Genomic DNA, 19,830 nt, shown 5'->3' with positions numbered 1-19,830 from the left:
AGAGACTAATTGATTGCTCAGGTGGATCTTACACTAATTGACATTTAGGAAACATTCTTTATGAGGTCAACTGCGTATAACTTCAAGATAGTATTTTATCATTCAGAACCTTGCAGACAGCATCCTGAGCGAACAGTAAAAGTGAGATGAGAGTATTGTGATGGACGGCACGCTGCAGATGTGTGGTTGTTTGTGTCTGTCTAACATCCCATCTTCAGTCCTTCAGATGTGATGGGAGCATTCTAGTATGGGATAGCTTTATAAACAATTATTTAACTCACATTTTAATGAGACTGATTAATATAAATGTGATTCTTTTCATCACATAAATGATGAGTATGGCCCTAGTGAATGATTTCAGCTGTGGTTTGTCTTTGAGCTGCTTGAATAGTGCTCTTTGAGAGGGTTAGTGTGTGACTTCTGGTCTGAGATCAGCTCTCTTCACTCACAGCGCTGAAGTCTTCACGCGTGGCTGAGCAGGTCTGAGCACAGGAACCTGACAGACAAGCGCTCTGATGACCTGCTTTCTCTTCACTATTTATACTGTGTGTATGTTCTGCACCTCTGATTTCCTGATACTTGATCTCATTGTAACCTTGTTCAACAGTATAGCACTATAGTCGTGACCAGAAAGGTTTCGGATCCTGGCTTGCCTGTCTGAAGGATATTAGATCTGTGGTATCTTTACATTTTTATGAGAACTGAGGAACTGATGAAGTCTGAAGATCTTGTTTTTGGGCCTCAAGTTTCTAAAGGCATTATTATTTTTAAACTTGCTAATGTGGTGCACTGTATTAATCCAGACATGGGTCATATTCGATTATTCACCTAAATTTGACAAACAAATATGTTTTTTAAAGATTTTGAGAGGGCCAGTCTTGCATTTTTTCCATCTTAAATTGATTTTTGCAACTCTTTATAAATAGGAATAAATCAATATTTCTTTGCTGGACTTTTGACCCATATGATCATATGAGTCCCGTGATCTGCTGCTCATTTCCTTCAAATACCTGTTCAGTTAAGCTGGATCTTGTTCATGCAGATAGTTTAAGGAATAGTCGCAATAATGTAGTAATAAAAGTGAGTGTGTTCATGCCCTTTTCTTAAAATGACGCTGTTTGCCTCCTTAAATTCCACACTGTAAAAAGAGAAAGTGATGTGACATACAGCCAGATATGGTGACCCATTCTCAGAATTGGTGCTCTGCATTTAACCCATCACACACACACACACACACACACACACACACAACCAGAGCAGTGTTCATTATTTATGTTGCGGCACCCGGGGAGCAGTTGGGGTTCAGTGTCTTGTTCAAGGGCTCCTCAGTCGTGGTATTGTCGGCCCGAGACTCGAACCCACAACCCTAGGGTTAGAGTCAAACTCTCTAACCATTAAGCCATGACTTCTCTAGTTCTAGTTAGCTGTAGCACCATGTAAAACTAGACGACTAGTAAATACAACACTTCTAAACTGTCCTTGTACTCTTCTTAGGATCTCTTCAACCAGAAGTACAAAAATTGACTTTTTTCAACATTTTATGATAGTGAAAATGTCCAATCTTTGTATTCAAACTCATATCTGGCTGACCATATTCTGTGTGCATCTGTCTCGACAAGATTTCACTGTAGATGTTAGAGAGATTGTGTTATCCTTATTTGATTCAGTGAAAGAAAAACTTAAGAAAAATAAAAAAAATACTACAAACATCTAAACTGCAAAATTAGAGAATTCTTTCCTGACATTTATTTTAAAGACATCTATTTTAAATAAATGTGTGTGAACTGCATGTAATATGCATTTAAAGGGCATTTTCTGTTTTAAAGCATAATGCAAAGTGAGTTGACTTCTACTAAATCAGATCTGTCTTGAGTTAATCTTTTGTTTCTTAGACCTAGAAATGAGTTCTTAAGGGGGGAGAGATATCTGGGACATGCTCTGAAATCATTTAATCTTTCTCAGCTCTGATTGAGATCTGTTAAGACTTTAATACCGAGTCTAATCACACTTGACCTCACGCACCACATCTCCAGCATGAGCTGCAAGCAGAGCAGAGAAGGAATTATAGGAATAACTCACTAACATCGTAGAAATAATTCATTTAGTCATTCACATTTTAAGACCTGCTGTGTAAAGTCCGATGTAAATGAATCCAAAGGCCAACCAAACCAACTTGAGCATGAGTATGTGAATGTCAATTTAAAACAAAACTGTTTATGGTGAACCATTCCTTAAAAATAAGACACTTGGTGGCAAACCACTCATTGAGGAATTCACAGCTCATTACTGACATTCTTCCCATCATGCACTGTGACGCTAAAAGAGCTGCATTGATCTGCAGAGGTCTACAAACTGAGCAGTTCCCCTAACATCCAAACTATCCTTGATTCAGTTCAAGTTGTATAGCACTTTTTACAATACGAATCATTGCAAAGCAACTTTACAGAAAATTCAGTTTCTACAATATTTAGTAGAAGCTTATCAGTGGTGACTGTAAGTTTATGTGCATATGGCATAAATGTTCAGAAAAGTTAATACAAGACGTAGTCAGCCACACAATGAACATTATTAACATCAATTATTATATGATGCAGTCACACTTGTAGCAATATTTGTTAGTTCTCTATGTTGTTTCAAGGTTAGTGTGACGAGTGGGGGGGGGGGGGTCGAGCAGGTGTCGCTCATCTCCAATCACTCCACAGCCCTCGGCCCTGCTCCACTCGTCACAGTTAGCATCATCTGGGGTCCTCTGAGAGGTCAGTGTCATACTCAAGCTAAAGAATAATAATGTGCATTTGATCAGATACAACTACACTCACAGTTAAAAAGATACATTATTCGAATGCTTGGCGAAAGAGATGTGTTTTTAATCTAGATTTAAACCGAGAGAGTGTGTCTGAACCCCGAACATTATCAGGAAGGCTATTCCAGAGTTTGGGAGCCAAATGTGAGAAAGCTCTACCTCCTTTAGTGGACTTTGCTATCCTAGGAACGACCAAAAGTCCAGCGTTTTGTGACCTTAGGGTGCGTGATGGGTTGTAGCGTGGTAGAAGGCTAGTTAGGTACGCAGGAGCTAAACCATTTAGGGCCTTATAGGTAAGTAATGATAATTTGTAACTGATACGGAACTTAATAGGTAGCCAGTGCAGAGACTGTAAAATTGGGGTAATATGATCATATTTTCTTGACCTCGTAAGGACTCTAGCTGCTGCATTTTGGACGACCTGTAACTTGTTTATTGACGAAGCAGGACAACCACCTAGAAGTGCATTACAATAGTCCAGTCTAGAAGTCATGAATGCATGAACTAGCTTTTCTGCATCAGAAACAGATAACATGTTTCGTAGCTTGGCAATGTTTCTAAGATGGAAGAATGCAGTTTTTGTAACATGGGAAATATGATTTTCAAAAGACAAATTGCTGTCTAATATAACACCCAGATTTCTGACTGTAGAGGAAGTAACAGTACATCCGTCTAGTTGCAGATTGTAATCTACAAGATTCTGTGTAGTGTTTTTAGCTCCAATAATTAATATCTCTGTCTTATCTGAATTTAATTGGAGGAAATTATTGGTCATCCAATCTTTTACATTTTTAACAGACTCTGTTAGCTTAGATAATTGGGAAGTTTCATCTGGTCTCGTTGAGATATATAGCTGAGTATCTTCAGCATAACAGTGGAAGCTAATCCCGTATTTTCTAATAATATTAACAAGGGGCAACATGTATATTGAAAATAGTATGAGTATGTCATGATCTATGGTGTCGAACGCAGCACTAAGATCAAGTAAAACTCTAAACGCTGAGGATGTGATGTGGTGGTATCAGGGGTCTGGTCCAGTGCTTTGGGCTGTGCTGGAGCCGGCTGCTGATTGGGGCCCTGGGGCCGTGGGCAGCTCGTCGCACTGAAGGACGAAGCGTCCCTGGATATCGTGCTATAAAAGCCCGAGCTGGCCCTGAGCGGGGAAAGGGAATGAGGAGCTGGCTTTGACAAGGCAAGAAGTTTATATTGCTTCATCCTCACAGAGGTGTTTCAGGTGAGAATCGGCCTGTGTGCTGGGATGAATGTGGAATATATGCGGCAGAGATTATTGTTCCTCATTTATATATATTTTTTATACTGGAAATGCATTTTATTTGGCCTAGCTTATTCTGAAAATAAAGAGAAATGTGCGTCCTTAAGAAGTCTTTTATTATGAGGTGTTAATTGGCACCACAGCTAGAAGAGTTGAGTGGTTTGCGGTCGATGAGCAACATCACAGCTTCCTTTATTATTACCGAATTTAGCTGATGTGCTCTCCGTGTGTATGTGTGGGGATATTTTCTATTTCATAATCAAGTAAATCAAATGGTTTCTGCTTATCAATTAACATATAACAATAAAAACACATTTCAAATGAGTTGTAGTAGCGTTTATTTGTAGCTGTGTGTTCTGGAGGCTGTGCTTGAGCAGTAACACCCATGATGATGGAGATTTAAGAACTCACGGGTGTAAAGCAGGTCACCACCAGCTCATCGCTGAAACTCTTAATTAGTGCTGCTGCTCAAGTCACGTGTCACTATTGATATTGTTTTAGCACTGTCATCATGAATCATTAGCTGTATCAATGGTAACTTATGACCTTCTTTATCCAATGCTGGGTTTATGATCTCTAGTCCCGTCTCTTCATAAGAAGAAGTAACACAGCCTGCAACATTCTAATGTGGTAAAAAAAGTAAAAATCTATTTAGTTTTTACTATAAATCTGTAAACACTGACGCTGGCATTAGACATTGGACAGGCTGTTGCTTTATTACTTTATACTGACGTGGAACATTTGGTCAGATATGTGTTGGCAAAGTTGTTCAAGCACCAACGAAACTGACAGTCTGGTATCATGCAGGGGTTTTTACGCAGTGTATATCTACTTTAGATACATAAGCATGTTGAAATATCTCCAGCGTTCTAGTGTAGCTAATGGTCCTGAGAGTAATTCCAGTGAGCACCAGCATCTTCTGCTTTTATGTCTGTTGGCTGCATCAAGATCTCTTGCTTTAATTCATTGCATTTATTCAATCATTACATCTTTTTCTTTTTCTGTCATCCTCTCGCCGTGCTTTCCACCAAATGTTCCCCCCACCCCTGAAACGCGCCTGCGCTCCGGTTGGAGATGGCAGAGTGTACAGTAGCCCCAGTGGTCATGGAGGACAGTGACCTGGAGGCCGGTGAGCAGATCTCTACTCCAGCGTCACCTGAGCCCAGGCTGCATGAGGTGGACAAGGTACTGATGCTACTCCCTGCCTCTGACCTCTGACCTCTGACCTCTCAGGTCGCTGTCCAACTGATTGCCCCTTGGATATAGAACCTTCTTCTGCACGCTGGCATATTTTCTTAGTTCATTTGTTAAAGTCAATTCACAATCGACCTTGAGTTCTGTAGTGCCAGTTAACACTGTATTTATCCCAACACAGCCAGTAGAATCTTCAGCCTCCACGCTCCCATTAAAGACTCCTCAAAGTGTGTGATAGCGGCATTTCAGGAGAAGAATCCCCCACAATCCACTGCACACTCGGAAACACACCATTCCACCCACTCTTCAAGCTCTGTCTCACATTGTTTTCTTGTTATTAAATATCTTGTGGCATTCAGAAATCAATTTCACTACTTATGTCAGATGGGTTGATAAAGCCATTTCATGTTGACTTTAGAATGTTCTTTATCGGCTTATTTCATATCTGATGTGGCCTTGAAGTGTTCAATGACACAAATCAGTTTGGCAGAAGGTAAAACACAGATCAGTTCAGTGAGAACTGGACTATCCAGCCTTTGGGAGCTCCAGCATCGCCTCGACCCTTCAGAGGACAAGCAGTTTGGAGAAACCCATCTCATGCTGTACAAGAGAGGGTCACATTCCCCAACTATTGGTTCTGTTCTTTAGGACACAGGAGCTGCTCATGCTGTCTAATTATTGCATCCTGTACACATGAAGTTAGCTTGTCAGAAGCTCAAGAACTCTTTCCTTGCCAAACACAGAATTTTCTGTGTTTCTGTGTTTTCACTGTTATACACGAGGGGGCGCCATTGTATTCTGTGTCTGGTGTCTATTGTCCCGTGTGGACACTTACAGCGGTCATGTAGACGTGTGCTGTCCAGTGTCATCTTCCTCAGGAACACTCTTTTTACTACTAATGTGCTTTTCTTGGAGTCATAAAGCTGTGTCAAACTTTTACTATGATGGTAACTTTAATTTTTGGCAAAATGTTACACTAAAGGGGACTTAATGGGCTGCTAGTAGATATTAGCTATTTACCACGGTAATATTTAGTAAGGACATGCACACTGTTTTGTATCTAACCACTAAATGGTCTGTTCTCTTTTTGCTTCTTTCCTCCATGACCTTAACTGTAAACCCCTTTCACACCCGCCCATGTGTTCTGTCCTGACCCTCCTGACCTCAGCACTTCCCGAAGGAAGACTCGGAGCACATCACGGGACACCCCCCGCTGGCTGACCATGGTCCCCATAGGGCCGATAGTGAGGGCGAGGGTCACAGCAGACCCCACACACCGGGGACACCAGCGGCGGCCCCCAGGGGCCCCGGAGACACAGAGCACCAGTCCAGATACATGAGCCTGCTGTCTCCCATCAGCCCGTCCAGGCCTAAGAGCCCCTGGGGCCGCAGTGACCCCTATGACTCGACCGAGGTAAAGCATGCTGGGATAGCCAGGGTTTGATTCCCTCATGAGAGTCTCCAAAATATCACTCTGAAGGACTAACCAAAGCACTGTATTATGTTGGAATGTACCATGGTATTCTCTGAATCCTTTAGCACCATGCTACATATCAAAGTACTGTGATATCATTAGCATCCAGCACCAGCACTACATCAGACGCTCTCAGTAGCACCCATACATGAGCTTGCGTTTCGTGTGTCACGTCCTTGTGTTTTAATGACATGTTTTCAAGTGGATCCTGTTGGTGGTCTATAGCATGTTTGTGAAAGATGATAATGAAAGGGGTAGAGCTGTTTTTGAGAAACGCTCAGTGTGTGCCAGCTCCTGTTAAAGCATGATGATAAGAGACACAGCCGACATAAATAAAGACTGACATTTCTCTATACTGAATCAGTGCTGAGGAAATAGCTTTCCTCTTTGCTTCTTGGGTCATCTCTCTATATTTTTTCATAAGAGTAGTTAGTATGTTATACATTTATGCATCATTACAAGGATTATATATTGTTTATTAATAATTTTGTATCTTTTCATTTTGAAATATTTTCATATATCTGCTGAGTGAGCTTTTTAATACTGTTTAACATTATTTTATTCTCTCTTGCTTGCACTTCATTTTTTCTTGCTAGGACCATGAGAAGGATTATGTGGGATTTGCGACGTTGCCAAACCAGGTTCACCGCAAATCTGTGAAGAAGGGCTTTGACTTCACTTTAATGGTAGCAGGTAAGTTCAACATCCACTGAACAAACAACATGAGAGTGTGTGTTCTCCTGTTCTGTATAGCAGAGGTGTAGCTCACCCAAACATACTTTAGTGAACAGAAGCAGTCAGGGCCTTCAGTAAGCAGCTGTAATCTACAGACCCTTACACATCTGTCTTACACTTCTCTAACAGATAACACAGCTATATGCATATAATTCACATATTATGCTGCACACAGGCTCTCAACGACAATGACAGCTGATCAACAATTTTCAACAGTATATTAGATTAGGGTGGGATAAATTCAGAGTAAATTTCCCTACATGGATCAGTAAAAGTAATCCATAAATACACGGGTCACTATGAACATTCACATCACTCTATAATGACGACGCGGCCACAGCAGCAGAACTGTACAGATGCTGGACATCCACACACACCACGCCACAGTATTATTAACCACCTCCATAACAATGTGCATGATTCAATACTCCTCAAATAATAAAGCACTCACCTGTCACATGTAAATAAAGTCTGTGCATCTGTCATTCCATTTCCCTTTACTCTTATCAAAATAAAAAAAAGATAAACATGGCCAAATAACTAGTGCTCGGTGCTAGCTGTTAGCGACTCATAGATGCAGTCTTTGAAATGGAGCACAAACCCGTTGTTAGCGAATTCAGTTTAAGTAGTTTATCCTTCAGTTATTCCTCTCTTGTCTGCAAAAGAGTGCCTTGAAAAAGGCAGATCGGCAACATGATCCTGTTTAGAGGCGCCGGCGACAGAGTTTGGAAATTCTGTTGGACGCAGTGTTGCCAGATTGGCTACTTTAACAATGTTACCGAAGGTTTTTTTTGTTAGCGAAGGTTGTTATTTATCCCCTACAATGTGAAATTTACCACGAGAACCCAGCCAAAAATGTGTATTTAACCCACCCTCAAAACGCGATTGGGTGGGTTTTGTTGAGAAACCTGGCAACCCTAGCTTGGGAAGTGGAACATCAAAATCTGATTGGCTGATGAATCAGTCACTAAGGCTCGTTACAAATCAGATCTGACATCTTTGAACAAGAGGGAAGCACGAGCTGTAGAGCTGGTCCTGTTTTTATAGTCTATGTGCTGGCTGCAGACTTTTATTTAGGATATTTCAGTTCAACCTCAACAAAACTAATCATAGGCCATTTTGTTGACTCATAGTGTGACAGCAGAAGTCATGAGAGAACATTAATTTTGGGGTGAACTGGTGCATTAATGTCAGTGGTGATGATGGTGATGATAATGATGATGAAGATGATGATGAAGATGATAGTGGAGTTTCTCTTCTTCGCAGGAGAGTCAGGTTTGGGGAAGTCCACCCTGGTCAACAGTCTGTTCCTGACAGATCTCTACACAGACAGGAATCTGCTCAATGCTGAAGGTGAGGCTCATCTCTGGCGGTTGTCCCTTCCCTTTACTGTACACTAATCTAATAATAATCACTGTGAGGCAGAGAGGATCACGCAGACGGTGGAGATCACCAAACACACGGTGGACATCGAGGAGAAGGGCGTCAGGCTGAAGCTCACTATTGTGGACACACCAGGATTCGGGGACGCTGTCAATAACACTGAATGGTACAGAGAGAGCTTGAGGGTTTCTGATCTCAGTAGATCCTCGTTACTGTAAGACCGTGATATCTCCTACTGTTTCTGATCGGTGTGTTTGTGTGTTCAGCTGGACGTCGGTGGCAGACTACATCGACCAGCAGTTTGAGCAGTACTTCAGAGACGAGAGCGGCCTGAACCGCAAGAACATCCAGGATAACCGCGTGCACTGCTGCCTGTACTTCATCTCTCCCTTCGGTCACGGGTACGAGCGCCATCAGATCTGATCAGAGGCCCGTGGCTTCACCGCAGAGCTGTGGTGTTCGAACCCTGTGCTCGCTCCAGAGGGTGCATGTGTGTCCCTGTCCACATACCTGTGCACTATTCTATGCTGCTCTTCTACACAGTTGAAAAGTGTGTTAAAATGTTAAATTACAAAAAGAGAAAGTGCCCTTTAAAAGGTCCGGATGATGCACTTCACCTAAATAACAATGCACTTCTTTCATGATGCAATAATCTGATCATGCAACATCACTCGTCTTAATGTTACATACAGTGTGCACATTTCTATTTAGTCCAAATGCTGTTTATATCACTTATGTTTGTTCCACATTGTGACCACAGTGGCTTTACATGTTGTTTGTATTTGAAGAGCACAAGATCAAGAGCTTGATGTCTGTCTGAAATAGTTGTTCCAGACGCTTGACCCAGTGATGTGAGGCAGTGAATGATCTGTCTGTGCCCTCTGCTGGCCTGGGGCTGTTATCACTGTCTGATGAGGGACAATCTCTGTTCAAAATGGGTTCAGAGTGTAAAAGACTGTAAATGTCAACTTAAAATTCAATTTTAAGCAGGTTTTAACTTTAGGACAGGGCTTTATTTAGGCGATGATTAAACGTGTGTCTTGACGCAGTAGTTTTCTGTGTTGTGAGATGATTCCTGTGTGTTGGTGTCAGGTTAAGGCCTCTGGATGTGGAGTTCATGAAGGCTCTTCATGAGAAGGTCAACATTGTTCCTGTACTAGCTAAAGCTGACACACTCACCCCAACGGAGGTCAAGAGAAAGAAAATCAAGGCAAGTGCTCAAGCTGTCCAGGTCTGTCCCGTGTGTCTATCGCTGAACTGACGTCCGTCTCAAACCCTTCAGATCCGAGAGGAGATCGAACAGTACGGGATAAAGATCTACCAGTTTCCAGACTGTGATTCAGATGAGGATGAGGACTTCAAACAGCAAGACCAAGAGCTCAAGGTCAGAAAACACACCCAGCTGCCCAAAGTTCTTGTTTTCTGTAAATGTTTCAGGGATTTTTTCTCGTATATTATGGCACGCATCTTCAAAAATGTAACTATGCAGACAATAAAATTAGATGATATTTATGACCTTGGACCACAACACCAGTCATAAGGGTGAATTGAGAAATCTCAATGCATATCACTAATCAAATTACATAAATTTAAAGTGCTCCTATTATGGATATTTGAAAAAGACTCTTTATGCAGTCAGTGTGTAACACAGCTCCAAGTGAACGAAACCATCCATCCAGTCTTAAATCTGAAAGTGCACCGTGTATAAAGTTACTGTCTCTCAAAAGAAAGAGTTGACTCTGAATCATTGAAACAAGTCGTTTTTAAAACGAATCCCAAGCCGTTTAATGCTGACGTCAACATGGCACATTAGCATATTGCTCCTCACTTGTTGGTGTTTTTGTGTTGGTCTGATTGAAAATGCAAATTCATTCTTTGCATCTACATGCTGCTTTTGGAGCGGTAAAAATATCAGTTTTCCCTGTATCACTGTACACAGCAGCACTGCACTCACAAACACTGCTTTATCAGGCTTTACAGCCCCGCTCCCATCAGACCAATCACAGCAGACTACAGTCACACAATCACTGAGAGAGTCGTCTGGAGTCGTTGAGCAGGTCAAGTCATTACCCACGATAGAGGCACTTTAGGTTTATGTGTGCTCTGGTACGGGCTGTCTGTGGTTTGTGTTGAGATGGTCGTCTGATGGTCCTCCTCTCTCAGGACAGCTTTCCCTTCGCTGTGATCGGCAGTAACACAGTCGTGGAAGCCAAGGGCAAGAGGGTTCGAGGACGTCTGTACCCCTGGGGAATAGTGGAAGGTATGATCCTGACAACAAACACACCTCAAAAACACACCATCTGCAAAACCAGTCAAACACACACACACAGGGGCTACCTTTACACTGAACCCTTCACATATACAAGACCAGATGAAGAACTCCATCATGTTTGATGGTCATTAGCAGACTGGATGTGAACTGTGTGTGTGTTGGACAGTGGAGAACCCAGCGCACTGTGACTTCGTGAAGCTGAGGAACATGTTGGTCCGGACACACATGCAGGATCTGAAGGACGTGACCCGGGAAACACACTACGAGAACTACAGAGCACACTGCATCCAGAGCATGACCCGCATGGTGGTGAAGGAGCGCAACCGCAAGTACGTACCCCCGTCCCGCCGCTTCATCACGCTTCAGTCACACGGCACATTACTGAGAAAACACACATCACTTCCTGTCCACCGTAAAGATTCACCTGCACTTCCTAGAGCACTGCGTCATTAAAACACAAGTTTATATATGTGTGTGTGTGTGTGTGTGTGTCTGATCTGGGAAAACCTGTTGGATGTCACGCTGGGACATTTGCAGCAAATTTAAAAAATAAGTTGAATGTAAATTTTTTGTCAAAATTAGTTTTCCATTAAATGATTATTCTATAACATCTTCAGCTCTCTCTTAACACCACACAAACAGTTAACATATAATAATATAATAAAGTGTACCAATGAACATTTCCCTCCAGTCCGGTGTAAACTGTGGCACACAAACGTTTATTGATTTATTGTTTTATATGGTGACGACAGTCACTCAGATGATCTTGCTCATCTCAGTCAGTGTCCTACAGATGTTATAATGGACTATTACACATCCAGAGATGAAGGATCAGATGATGATGTCACTAAAGAGGAGGAGTCTGGTGACAGTCTGATGATGTCACTAAAGAGGAGGAGTCTGGTGTCATGCACAGCTGCACAAACACTTGCGCTGTGTAAACTACAAGATACACTAGCTGTGCTATCTAAACATACCAGAGGTGATCATTAGTTTAGAGACTGTGCCCATCATGATAAACAACAGAGAGCTGTCCTCTTCAGGGTTTGTGTAATGAGTACAGCGCTCCTGACAGACAGAGATCCTTTAACACCTGATCCTGTTTGGGGTTTTCCTTGATCGCATCACACACACACACATATACACACACACACACACAGACACAGACATACACATATATATAATCACACTCAATGAATTAAACTTAAGCAGATTCTTTTTGTCGCCTGTGAATTTTGTTAGATATGAATTGATCTATCAGATCCAGCTCTAATGACTGTGGGCTTGTTGCTGTATTGCTTCTGAAGCGATGCTTGTGCGCTGCTGTTTGCGACCGCAGTCCTCATGTTCTCAAGCATGTGCTGTTTTGTTCCGAGCAGCAAACTGACCAGGGAGAGCGGCACAGACTTCCCCATTCCCATGGTGCCCGGCGTCACCGAGACGGAGAAGCTGATCCGTGAGAAAGACGAGGAGGTACGCTTCTCTCTGCTCAGATCCACACGAACATGTGCAGTATTCAGAGGTGTGCGAGGACCCTTCCTCCGAGCCGCACTCACGAAGCTCCTAACACCGTCTGTAGACCGTCAGAGAGTCTGTGTGTGAGATCTACATCAGAGTCATCAGGTCCCTGGTCATCAGGCAGTGTGTGTGTGTGTGTGTGTGTGTGAGTGTCTGTGTCTGTGTGTGTGAGTGTGTGTGTGTGTGTGTGTGTGTGTGTGTGTGTGTGTGCGTGTGCGAGCAAGTGTGTGTGTGTGTCTGATCGAAGCCTGCACATCTCTGACATGATGCACTTTAACCCTTCCTCCCAGATTCACCAGTACAGCTGATGGAAATACTGATTATCCATTGCATCAGGCAAATGTTAACACAATATTTTTCAGTTTCGTTTTTTTTTTATTCTACATTGATACTAGTTTTAAAAAAGGACAAAAAAGGGCTTTAACGCAAATAAATGTGGTGTTACTTTATACATTTTTACGTTACTTATTCTGTTGTTATCTGAACAACATTAAAGGTGTTTGGACAAAAAAAGGAAATGTGATAAATTATGATTTTTATATATTTTTATGAAGTTATGAGTTTGTATATAGATGCATATATAAAAATGCATAAAGCTATTCAAATTATGAATAGCTATTAATGATTCTTTTAGAATAATTTTCATTGTTTTAATAAGCAAATAAAGTCTTCTCATTAAGTTTGTGTTCTTGTTTAAGCACATTTTAAATCAACAGATTTTGTACCAAAGTAATGTACAATCAATTTCATTTAATATTAATAAAATTATTTAACATATAACATTATAAAACACAATTAAAATGCCTGTACATCTCACAACTACGGTGCCCCTAAGGTGACTTGTTCTGTTTACTTAGTTTTGTCGTGGCCACGAAATAATAACTCGTGGGAACGTGATAATATGTCGTGGCCACAAGATCATTTTGTCAAGGTAACAACATCCATTTCTCGTGGCCACGACTTCTGATGTTGAGGGAACGACATGTTTTTCTCGTGGCCACGAGTTTAATACGTAAACAAACCTACTTGACTATAGCAACCCAGGATTATCAGAGATGGAATCATTAATATTTTATTTTGAATTAAGTAATTATTATATTAACCATATGCTTTGGCTACCAGGCTGTATTGCATGCAATTGTTAGCATTCAAATTAAGTTTATCATGAATAAATATTATGTAAAGTGCATAATAAAATATAAAAACTTTTTTTATCCATCCTACAGTCTTGTATGTCCATTAACTGATAATCTTTCCTACGTAATATGTGTACATTATTATTATTATTAGCCTATTATTATTGGTTATATTTTTTATTTCGCTTATATTCATTTTTAGCTTATATTTCGATCTCTTTACTTAACATTCTGAATACACTTGTAAATAATAGAGTACTTTAAATGCTCGATATTAACATAAAATGTCATAAATGCATAAAATGTTAATGCATAAATTTTATATGTATAAATAATATAATAATTTCTTAATTCAGGTAACATAGCATCTTGAGGCCACGACATGAGGATGTTGTTTCCTTTGACAAAATTATCTCGTACCCACGACATAATATGACGTTCCCACAAATTAATATCTTGTGGCCACGACATATTATCACGTTCCCACGAGTTATGTCGTGCCACGACAAAACTAAGTAAACCGAACAAGTCACCTTACGGGCATCGTACACAACATTAAAGGTTTTTATACTTTATTATTTTAAACATAAATTGGTTTTAAAATTCTGATCCACTTACTACAGAATAAAGAAAATATATGAAGACATTCCCTAGTAAAAAAGTAATATACTAAAAATTGGTTTATTTCATACTAGATATAGTTCTTGCCTTTTGTTTGAGATTATTGATATAAAAAGTATTTTTGGAGTACTACTTGTGCACAATGCTTATTTCTTTATATTAAGTATAAAATGTGTTTTAGTGTGATTTATTGATGAGCATTTGATGATCTTTGAGTAGTAGCAGTCTTTAGATGCTGGATATTTCAAGTGTAACTGAAGTTTACTCGCAGTAGTTCCACTTCAGCACAATCAAATATACTTCAGTATATCTCAAGATGGACTTCAGCAATGCTTCTGCATAATGAAAGTGTAACGAATGCACACAGGAACGAGAGATCCAATTGCAGTGTTTTAATGGGGTAACCCAAAATCAAAATCCAAAAACAGGCTAGAGGTCAATAACAAGGAAAGCAGTCCAAAAAACAAGAAACATAAAAAAACACAAGGGAACACGAGAAAGCTGTGTGATGGAAAACAAGGACTCCATAAGACAGAATGAGACAGGCTGGTTTATATGGACAGGTGAAAACAATAAAAGTGGAGACAGCTGAGTGCAATTACCAGGTGTGCAATTAACAGTGATGAATGGGACAAAGGCTTGTGGGAAATGTAGTGCCTACAGTGGGGTGACTATGGGGAAGGGAGACCACTAGTGGACACCCAGGGATACACAGACCAGACACTGTGACATTACACCCTCCTCTAAGGAGCAGCTACCAGATGCTCCACCGAACACAAGAACAGACCAAGGAACACAGAGACCAGGAGGGAGGTGGATTGGTGGAGGATAAGGGGGAGGGATGGAGGGCCAGGTCCATAGAGGGAAACAGAGAGAGGAACCGCACCCCGGCAAGGCAGGGGCCACTACCGGCCTCACACGTCCACGGGCTAAGCCTTCATCAGAAGGATTTGGGCTCCCCACTCCCACGCAGAGAGAGCGGTCCCCTGTACGCCACATTTCCCGTCCCCCGTGGCCAGGGGCGGGGATTCAGCGCTGGGCTCTTCCCTCTTTGCTCGCCGCTACTGAGGGAATTCTTGTTAGTTTATTTTCCTACGCTTAGTAATATGCTTAAATTCAGCGGGTCGTCTTGCCTGATCTGAGGTCGTCACTGGATGGGTTAGTGGCGGCCGCTCCCCGGGATGGGGGAGGCTGGCCTGTAGAGTATGGGTTCGCCGGGTCCCCCAGCACTCGACCCCCGTGGTGACGTCTGCCCGCGGCGAGAGTTGGAGGGCCCCATCGCGCGGGCAGCAAAGGGGTTTCAGACCCACCGGCAGCCTCGGGGAGGAGGACCTCTAGTGTGCTCGACGTGTCGATGATCAATGTGTCCTGCATTTCACATTAGTTCTCACAGCTAGCTGCATTATTCATCGACACACGAGCCGAGTGATCCACCGCTAAGAGTTTTTAAAAGCTAACTCTTTTTTTGTTAGAGGTCTCGAGGCCCTTAGCTGCAGACAAGGGTTATGGGATTAAAAGGGGGTCTTGACCCGGAAGTGAAACAAAAACAAAACAAAGAGGACAGGAGGGAACAGAAAGTTCAGGGGCCCAGGGCATAGCCGACAGGGCAGGAATCCAAGGTGCAGCAGGTGGAACTGGAGCCCACCACAGCCGAGCAGATGAAACTGATGCTGACCAGGGCAGTGCAAAGAACCACCACCGCCTTGCGGATGAGACAGAAGCCCACCAGGGCGGCGTAGAGGGCCACCACAGCTGAGCAGACAGGACAGATGCCCACCAGGGCAGCGCAGAGGACCACCACCTCCGTGTGGTTGAAACAGAAGCCCACCAGGGCGGCGCAGAAGACCACCACAGTGGGATCGATGGCACAGGAGAGCATATCTGGTTAGGTAAGCCTGAAATAGAGAACATGAACAGGTTAAGGATGGCCTCTGTGGCCCTGATGAGATGGTAGATGGTCTCCATGGCCATGACAGGATAAGTTGAGTGCTCAGAGAGTTCGGGCTGAGATGTGACATGGCTCTGGTAGTTCAGCAGAGACGTGGAGAGACTCTGGTAGTTCCGAGGTGATTTGACTGGGTTCAGAGGACTCGACTCTGGAGGGACCACGGGGACCTGACTTGACTCTGGAGGGACCATGGGGAACTGACTCGACTCTGGAGGGACCACGGGGACCTGACTTGACTCTGGAGGGACCATGGGGAACTGACTCGACTCTGGAGGGACCACGGGGAACTGACTCGACTCTGGAGGGACCACGGGGACCTGACTCGACTCTGGAGGGACCACGGGGACCTGACTCGACTCTGGAGGGACCACGGGGACCTGACTTGACTCTGGAGGGACCATGGGGAACTGGCTCGACTCTGGAGGGACCACGGGGACCTGACTTGACTCTGGAGGGACCATGGGGAACTGACTCGACTCTGGAGGGACCACGGGGAACTGTCTCGACTCTGGAGGGACCACGGGGACCTGACTTGACTCTGGAGGGACCACGGGGACCTGACTTGACTCTGGAGGGACCACGGGGACCTGACTTGACTCTGGAGGGACCACGGGGACCTGACTCGACTCTGGAGGGACCACGGGGAACTGACTGGACTCTGGTCTTGAGATGAAGACCGGCACACATGAAAAAGTGGAGATACTGACCGACAGCGAATGAGGAGGAAGTCATGAAATGTTTCTTGAGGAGTAAATCATCATATTATTCTGATTTCTGAAGATCCTGTGACACTGAAGACTGGAGGAATGATGCTAAAAATACAGCTGCACATCACAGGAATAAATTACAGTATTATTGGAGTGTGCATTACTGTTCTATAATTAATACTAGTCAGAAAAGGACAAGTGTTGGAAATGTTGACATCCACCTTCAATATAAAGCAAAGGGAATACATATTTATCAGATGAAAGACATGAATCCATGCAGGGTTGAGTCTGTGTGTGGTTCATTGATCATGCAGACGTGTCAGAGTCACTGAGCTCTCGACTGATTATCAGCTCACGTGGGCTGGAGATTCCTGATGGACGCTCTGCTTCTGTCATGTGACTCACAGACTCATCGATCGCTCAGTATTGATCCTAGTGTGTTTGATGTGCTTCTGTTCTTGTTGCAGCTGAGGCGGATGCAGGAGATGCTGCAGAAGATCCAGGAGCAGATGCACACGCAGCGAGAGGCGTATTAACACACCTGTGCTGATCTGAAGACACGGGGAAACACCGCAGTATCAGCTGAGAGAGTGAGCCGATCACACACGGCTTCACCGTCTCGGCACATTACACCCCAAAATAAACATTAAAAAAAAAAAATTTCTTTCTTTCTTTCTAGCATTATATTCTTGATAATGAATCAAATTATAATTATGGTAATGTAAAAAAATAAAAAATAAAATTGAAAGACATACAGACATGTTACTTTTAAATGATATTATTATTATTATTTTATTTATTTTTCTATTGGTGATATGGGAAGTGTTTTCTGTTTCAAAAATGTATATTGTGTTTAATAAAAATAGGATATACAATTTTGAGTTGAAATTGAACCCAGACATGTTGATATAGATCAAAGGAACATTGTCATTGCACAGAAAGGTTATTCAGATCATTCAAATGTTCTTCAGATTTGACAAAAAGAGTTTTTTTAAGGAACTGATGGCTGAAAGGTTCTCTGATGAACACAAGATGATTATTCAGCAGCACTTCTGTCTGACTGACTGATATTAATGAAATATCTCTGTGTCTTGTGTAAGTCTGAGTCGATGTGTAATGCAGACACGTCTGCTCGTTGTCCAGTATGCGTTTCTACCCCAGGATGGATATCTTAGCATAGATACAAGGGAATTATTTTGAATTATTTTTACTATTTAACTTTATTTTGTATAATGTTCACTAATGGCATTGGTTGTAATGTATGTCTTATTAAACTGCAAAAGCTTATTTTGGAATGTTTTTTAACAATAATAACTTTTATTTTCTTATTGGAGAAATGAAGTAGAGAGATATTTTTGTTACCACATCTAACCCTTGGACTGTTCTCTGGAGAAGACATCGCTGCTGGAGACTCATCAACCCTTTAACTACACATGGGCTAACACCCCACAGAATATAGGATATCTCTCCCACATCATATATATATATATATATATATATATATATTCTTGGGTAATTTTGGTGAACACTATTAGCAAACAGCGTTGAGTTCTGCAAACTGTGGGGTCAGCGGTGGAAGAATAAATAAACCCATTTAATATGGACTATATTCTTCTGTTATTTCAGTCATTTTTTAATATCATGTTTCATAAAACTGATAGATTCATTTTAGGATTATAGGTTTACTATTTATAGACATTTCAATTGTTAAACTGTATTAGAGCTTTAAAACGATTATTTTTTTGTTTTGTTTTTCAAAGATTGGTAAAGATGGAATAACTAGAGTTCTTTAATAAATGCTGTGTGTCCATGTAATGCTCTGGCTATCACTTCTTAACACACTTCTGCTAATGTGTATTCATTCATGCATGTATGTCTGAGCTGTTCTAGAAAGTGCATGGATGCTTCTTTATTCTGTTAAAAGCATCGATCTGTCAGTGGTTTGAGGTTGTGTCGGATGGGTGCCGCGGGTCGGCAGTAAAAAGCTCAGCACAGTTTTACTGTATGAACAAATCCACTGAACACAGCAGCTTACAGCAATCATTCACACACACACACACTCACACATACACACAGTAAAGAAGTGAAAATAATATGTGACACAAGCTAACATCCTGGAATGAATGTTGACTGAATCTGTGCTCGATCTGTATTGTATTGATGTTAACTCTTAATTCTGAGGTTTGCTGGACGTGAGGCCAAATCTCTCTGACAAACAGCACACCGTGGACCTTCTTTATCAGCGAAGGTGGGCGTCTGTTTGAGAGAGCTAACGTAACCCCAGTGAGCCTTGAACACCATCTGGACAGAGAAGAACACTTCTGATTCACATCAGTCCAAACAGTCGTTAACTGAGCCATCAAATATAGAAGAACAGTAGACTACAATAATGGTTTCGGATGAGTGAAAATGATTACACAATCCATGCTTCTCTTCATCTTAAATGCTTGAAATGGCTATTCATAGAAACATGCATTGTATAAATATCTTTATAAAAAAAATGGGATTATTGTTTATTGGTTTATTTTATTCTAAGTGTAAAGGATAACTAGAAAAAAAGTTTGTTGAGACAAACTTTAAGTTGGCTTGAGAAAGACTGACCAGAAAGTTTGAAGAAGTTAGCATTAACTTAGTTGAAGCATGTTTCTAGCATGATTAGCATGATGCTAACATGTTTCTAGCATGATTAGCATTGTTGCTAGCATGTTTCTAGCATGATTAACATGTTGCTAGCATGTTGTTAACATGTTTCTAGCATGATTAGCA

The 19,830-nt window shown here is 41.8% G+C and overlaps 1 protein-coding gene across 1 annotated transcript; it reads left to right on the top strand.

Annotated features, from left to right (window-relative positions):
* The first annotated feature begins 5,118 nt into the window (after positions 1-5,118).
* septin4b (septin 4b) lies at positions 5,119-18,351 on the top strand. Its single transcript, XM_052576649.1, has 12 exons — positions 5,119-5,261; positions 6,439-6,684; positions 7,341-7,437; positions 8,746-8,832; positions 8,905-9,028; positions 9,129-9,263; positions 9,955-10,072; positions 10,145-10,246; positions 11,026-11,122; positions 11,301-11,463; positions 12,514-12,607; positions 17,532-18,351. The coding sequence occupies exons 1-12, from the start codon at positions 5,151-5,153 to the stop codon at positions 17,598-17,600; spliced, it is 1,443 nt and encodes a 480-aa protein (XP_052432609.1). The 5' UTR covers positions 5,119-5,150; the 3' UTR covers positions 17,601-18,351.
* The last annotated feature ends 1,479 nt before the right edge of the window (positions 18,352-19,830 follow it).

Source organism: Carassius gibelio, chromosome B15 (assembly GCF_023724105.1).
Source record: "Carassius gibelio isolate Cgi1373 ecotype wild population from Czech Republic chromosome B15, carGib1.2-hapl.c, whole genome shotgun sequence".
In the NCBI taxonomy this organism is placed as follows: domain Eukaryota; kingdom Metazoa; phylum Chordata; class Actinopteri; order Cypriniformes; family Cyprinidae; genus Carassius; species Carassius gibelio.
This window is presented reverse-complemented; position numbering and strand designations above follow the sequence as displayed.

What these genes read in the sequence shown, in the direction of transcription:
- septin4b (XM_052576649.1), top strand. Translation starts at nt 5,151, where the DNA reads ATGGCAGAGTGTACAGTAGCCCCAGTGGTCATGGAGGACAGTGACCTG. An exon ending in ATCTCTCCCTTCGGTCACGG is followed by an intron (nt 9,264 to 9,954) that starts GTACGAGCGCCA and finishes TGTTGGTGTCAG; the next exon opens with GTTAAGGCCTCTGGATGTGG. An exon ending in CCCCTGGGGAATAGTGGAAG is followed by an intron (nt 11,123 to 11,300) that starts GTATGATCCTGA and finishes TGTGTTGGACAG; the next exon opens with TGGAGAACCCAGCGCACTGT.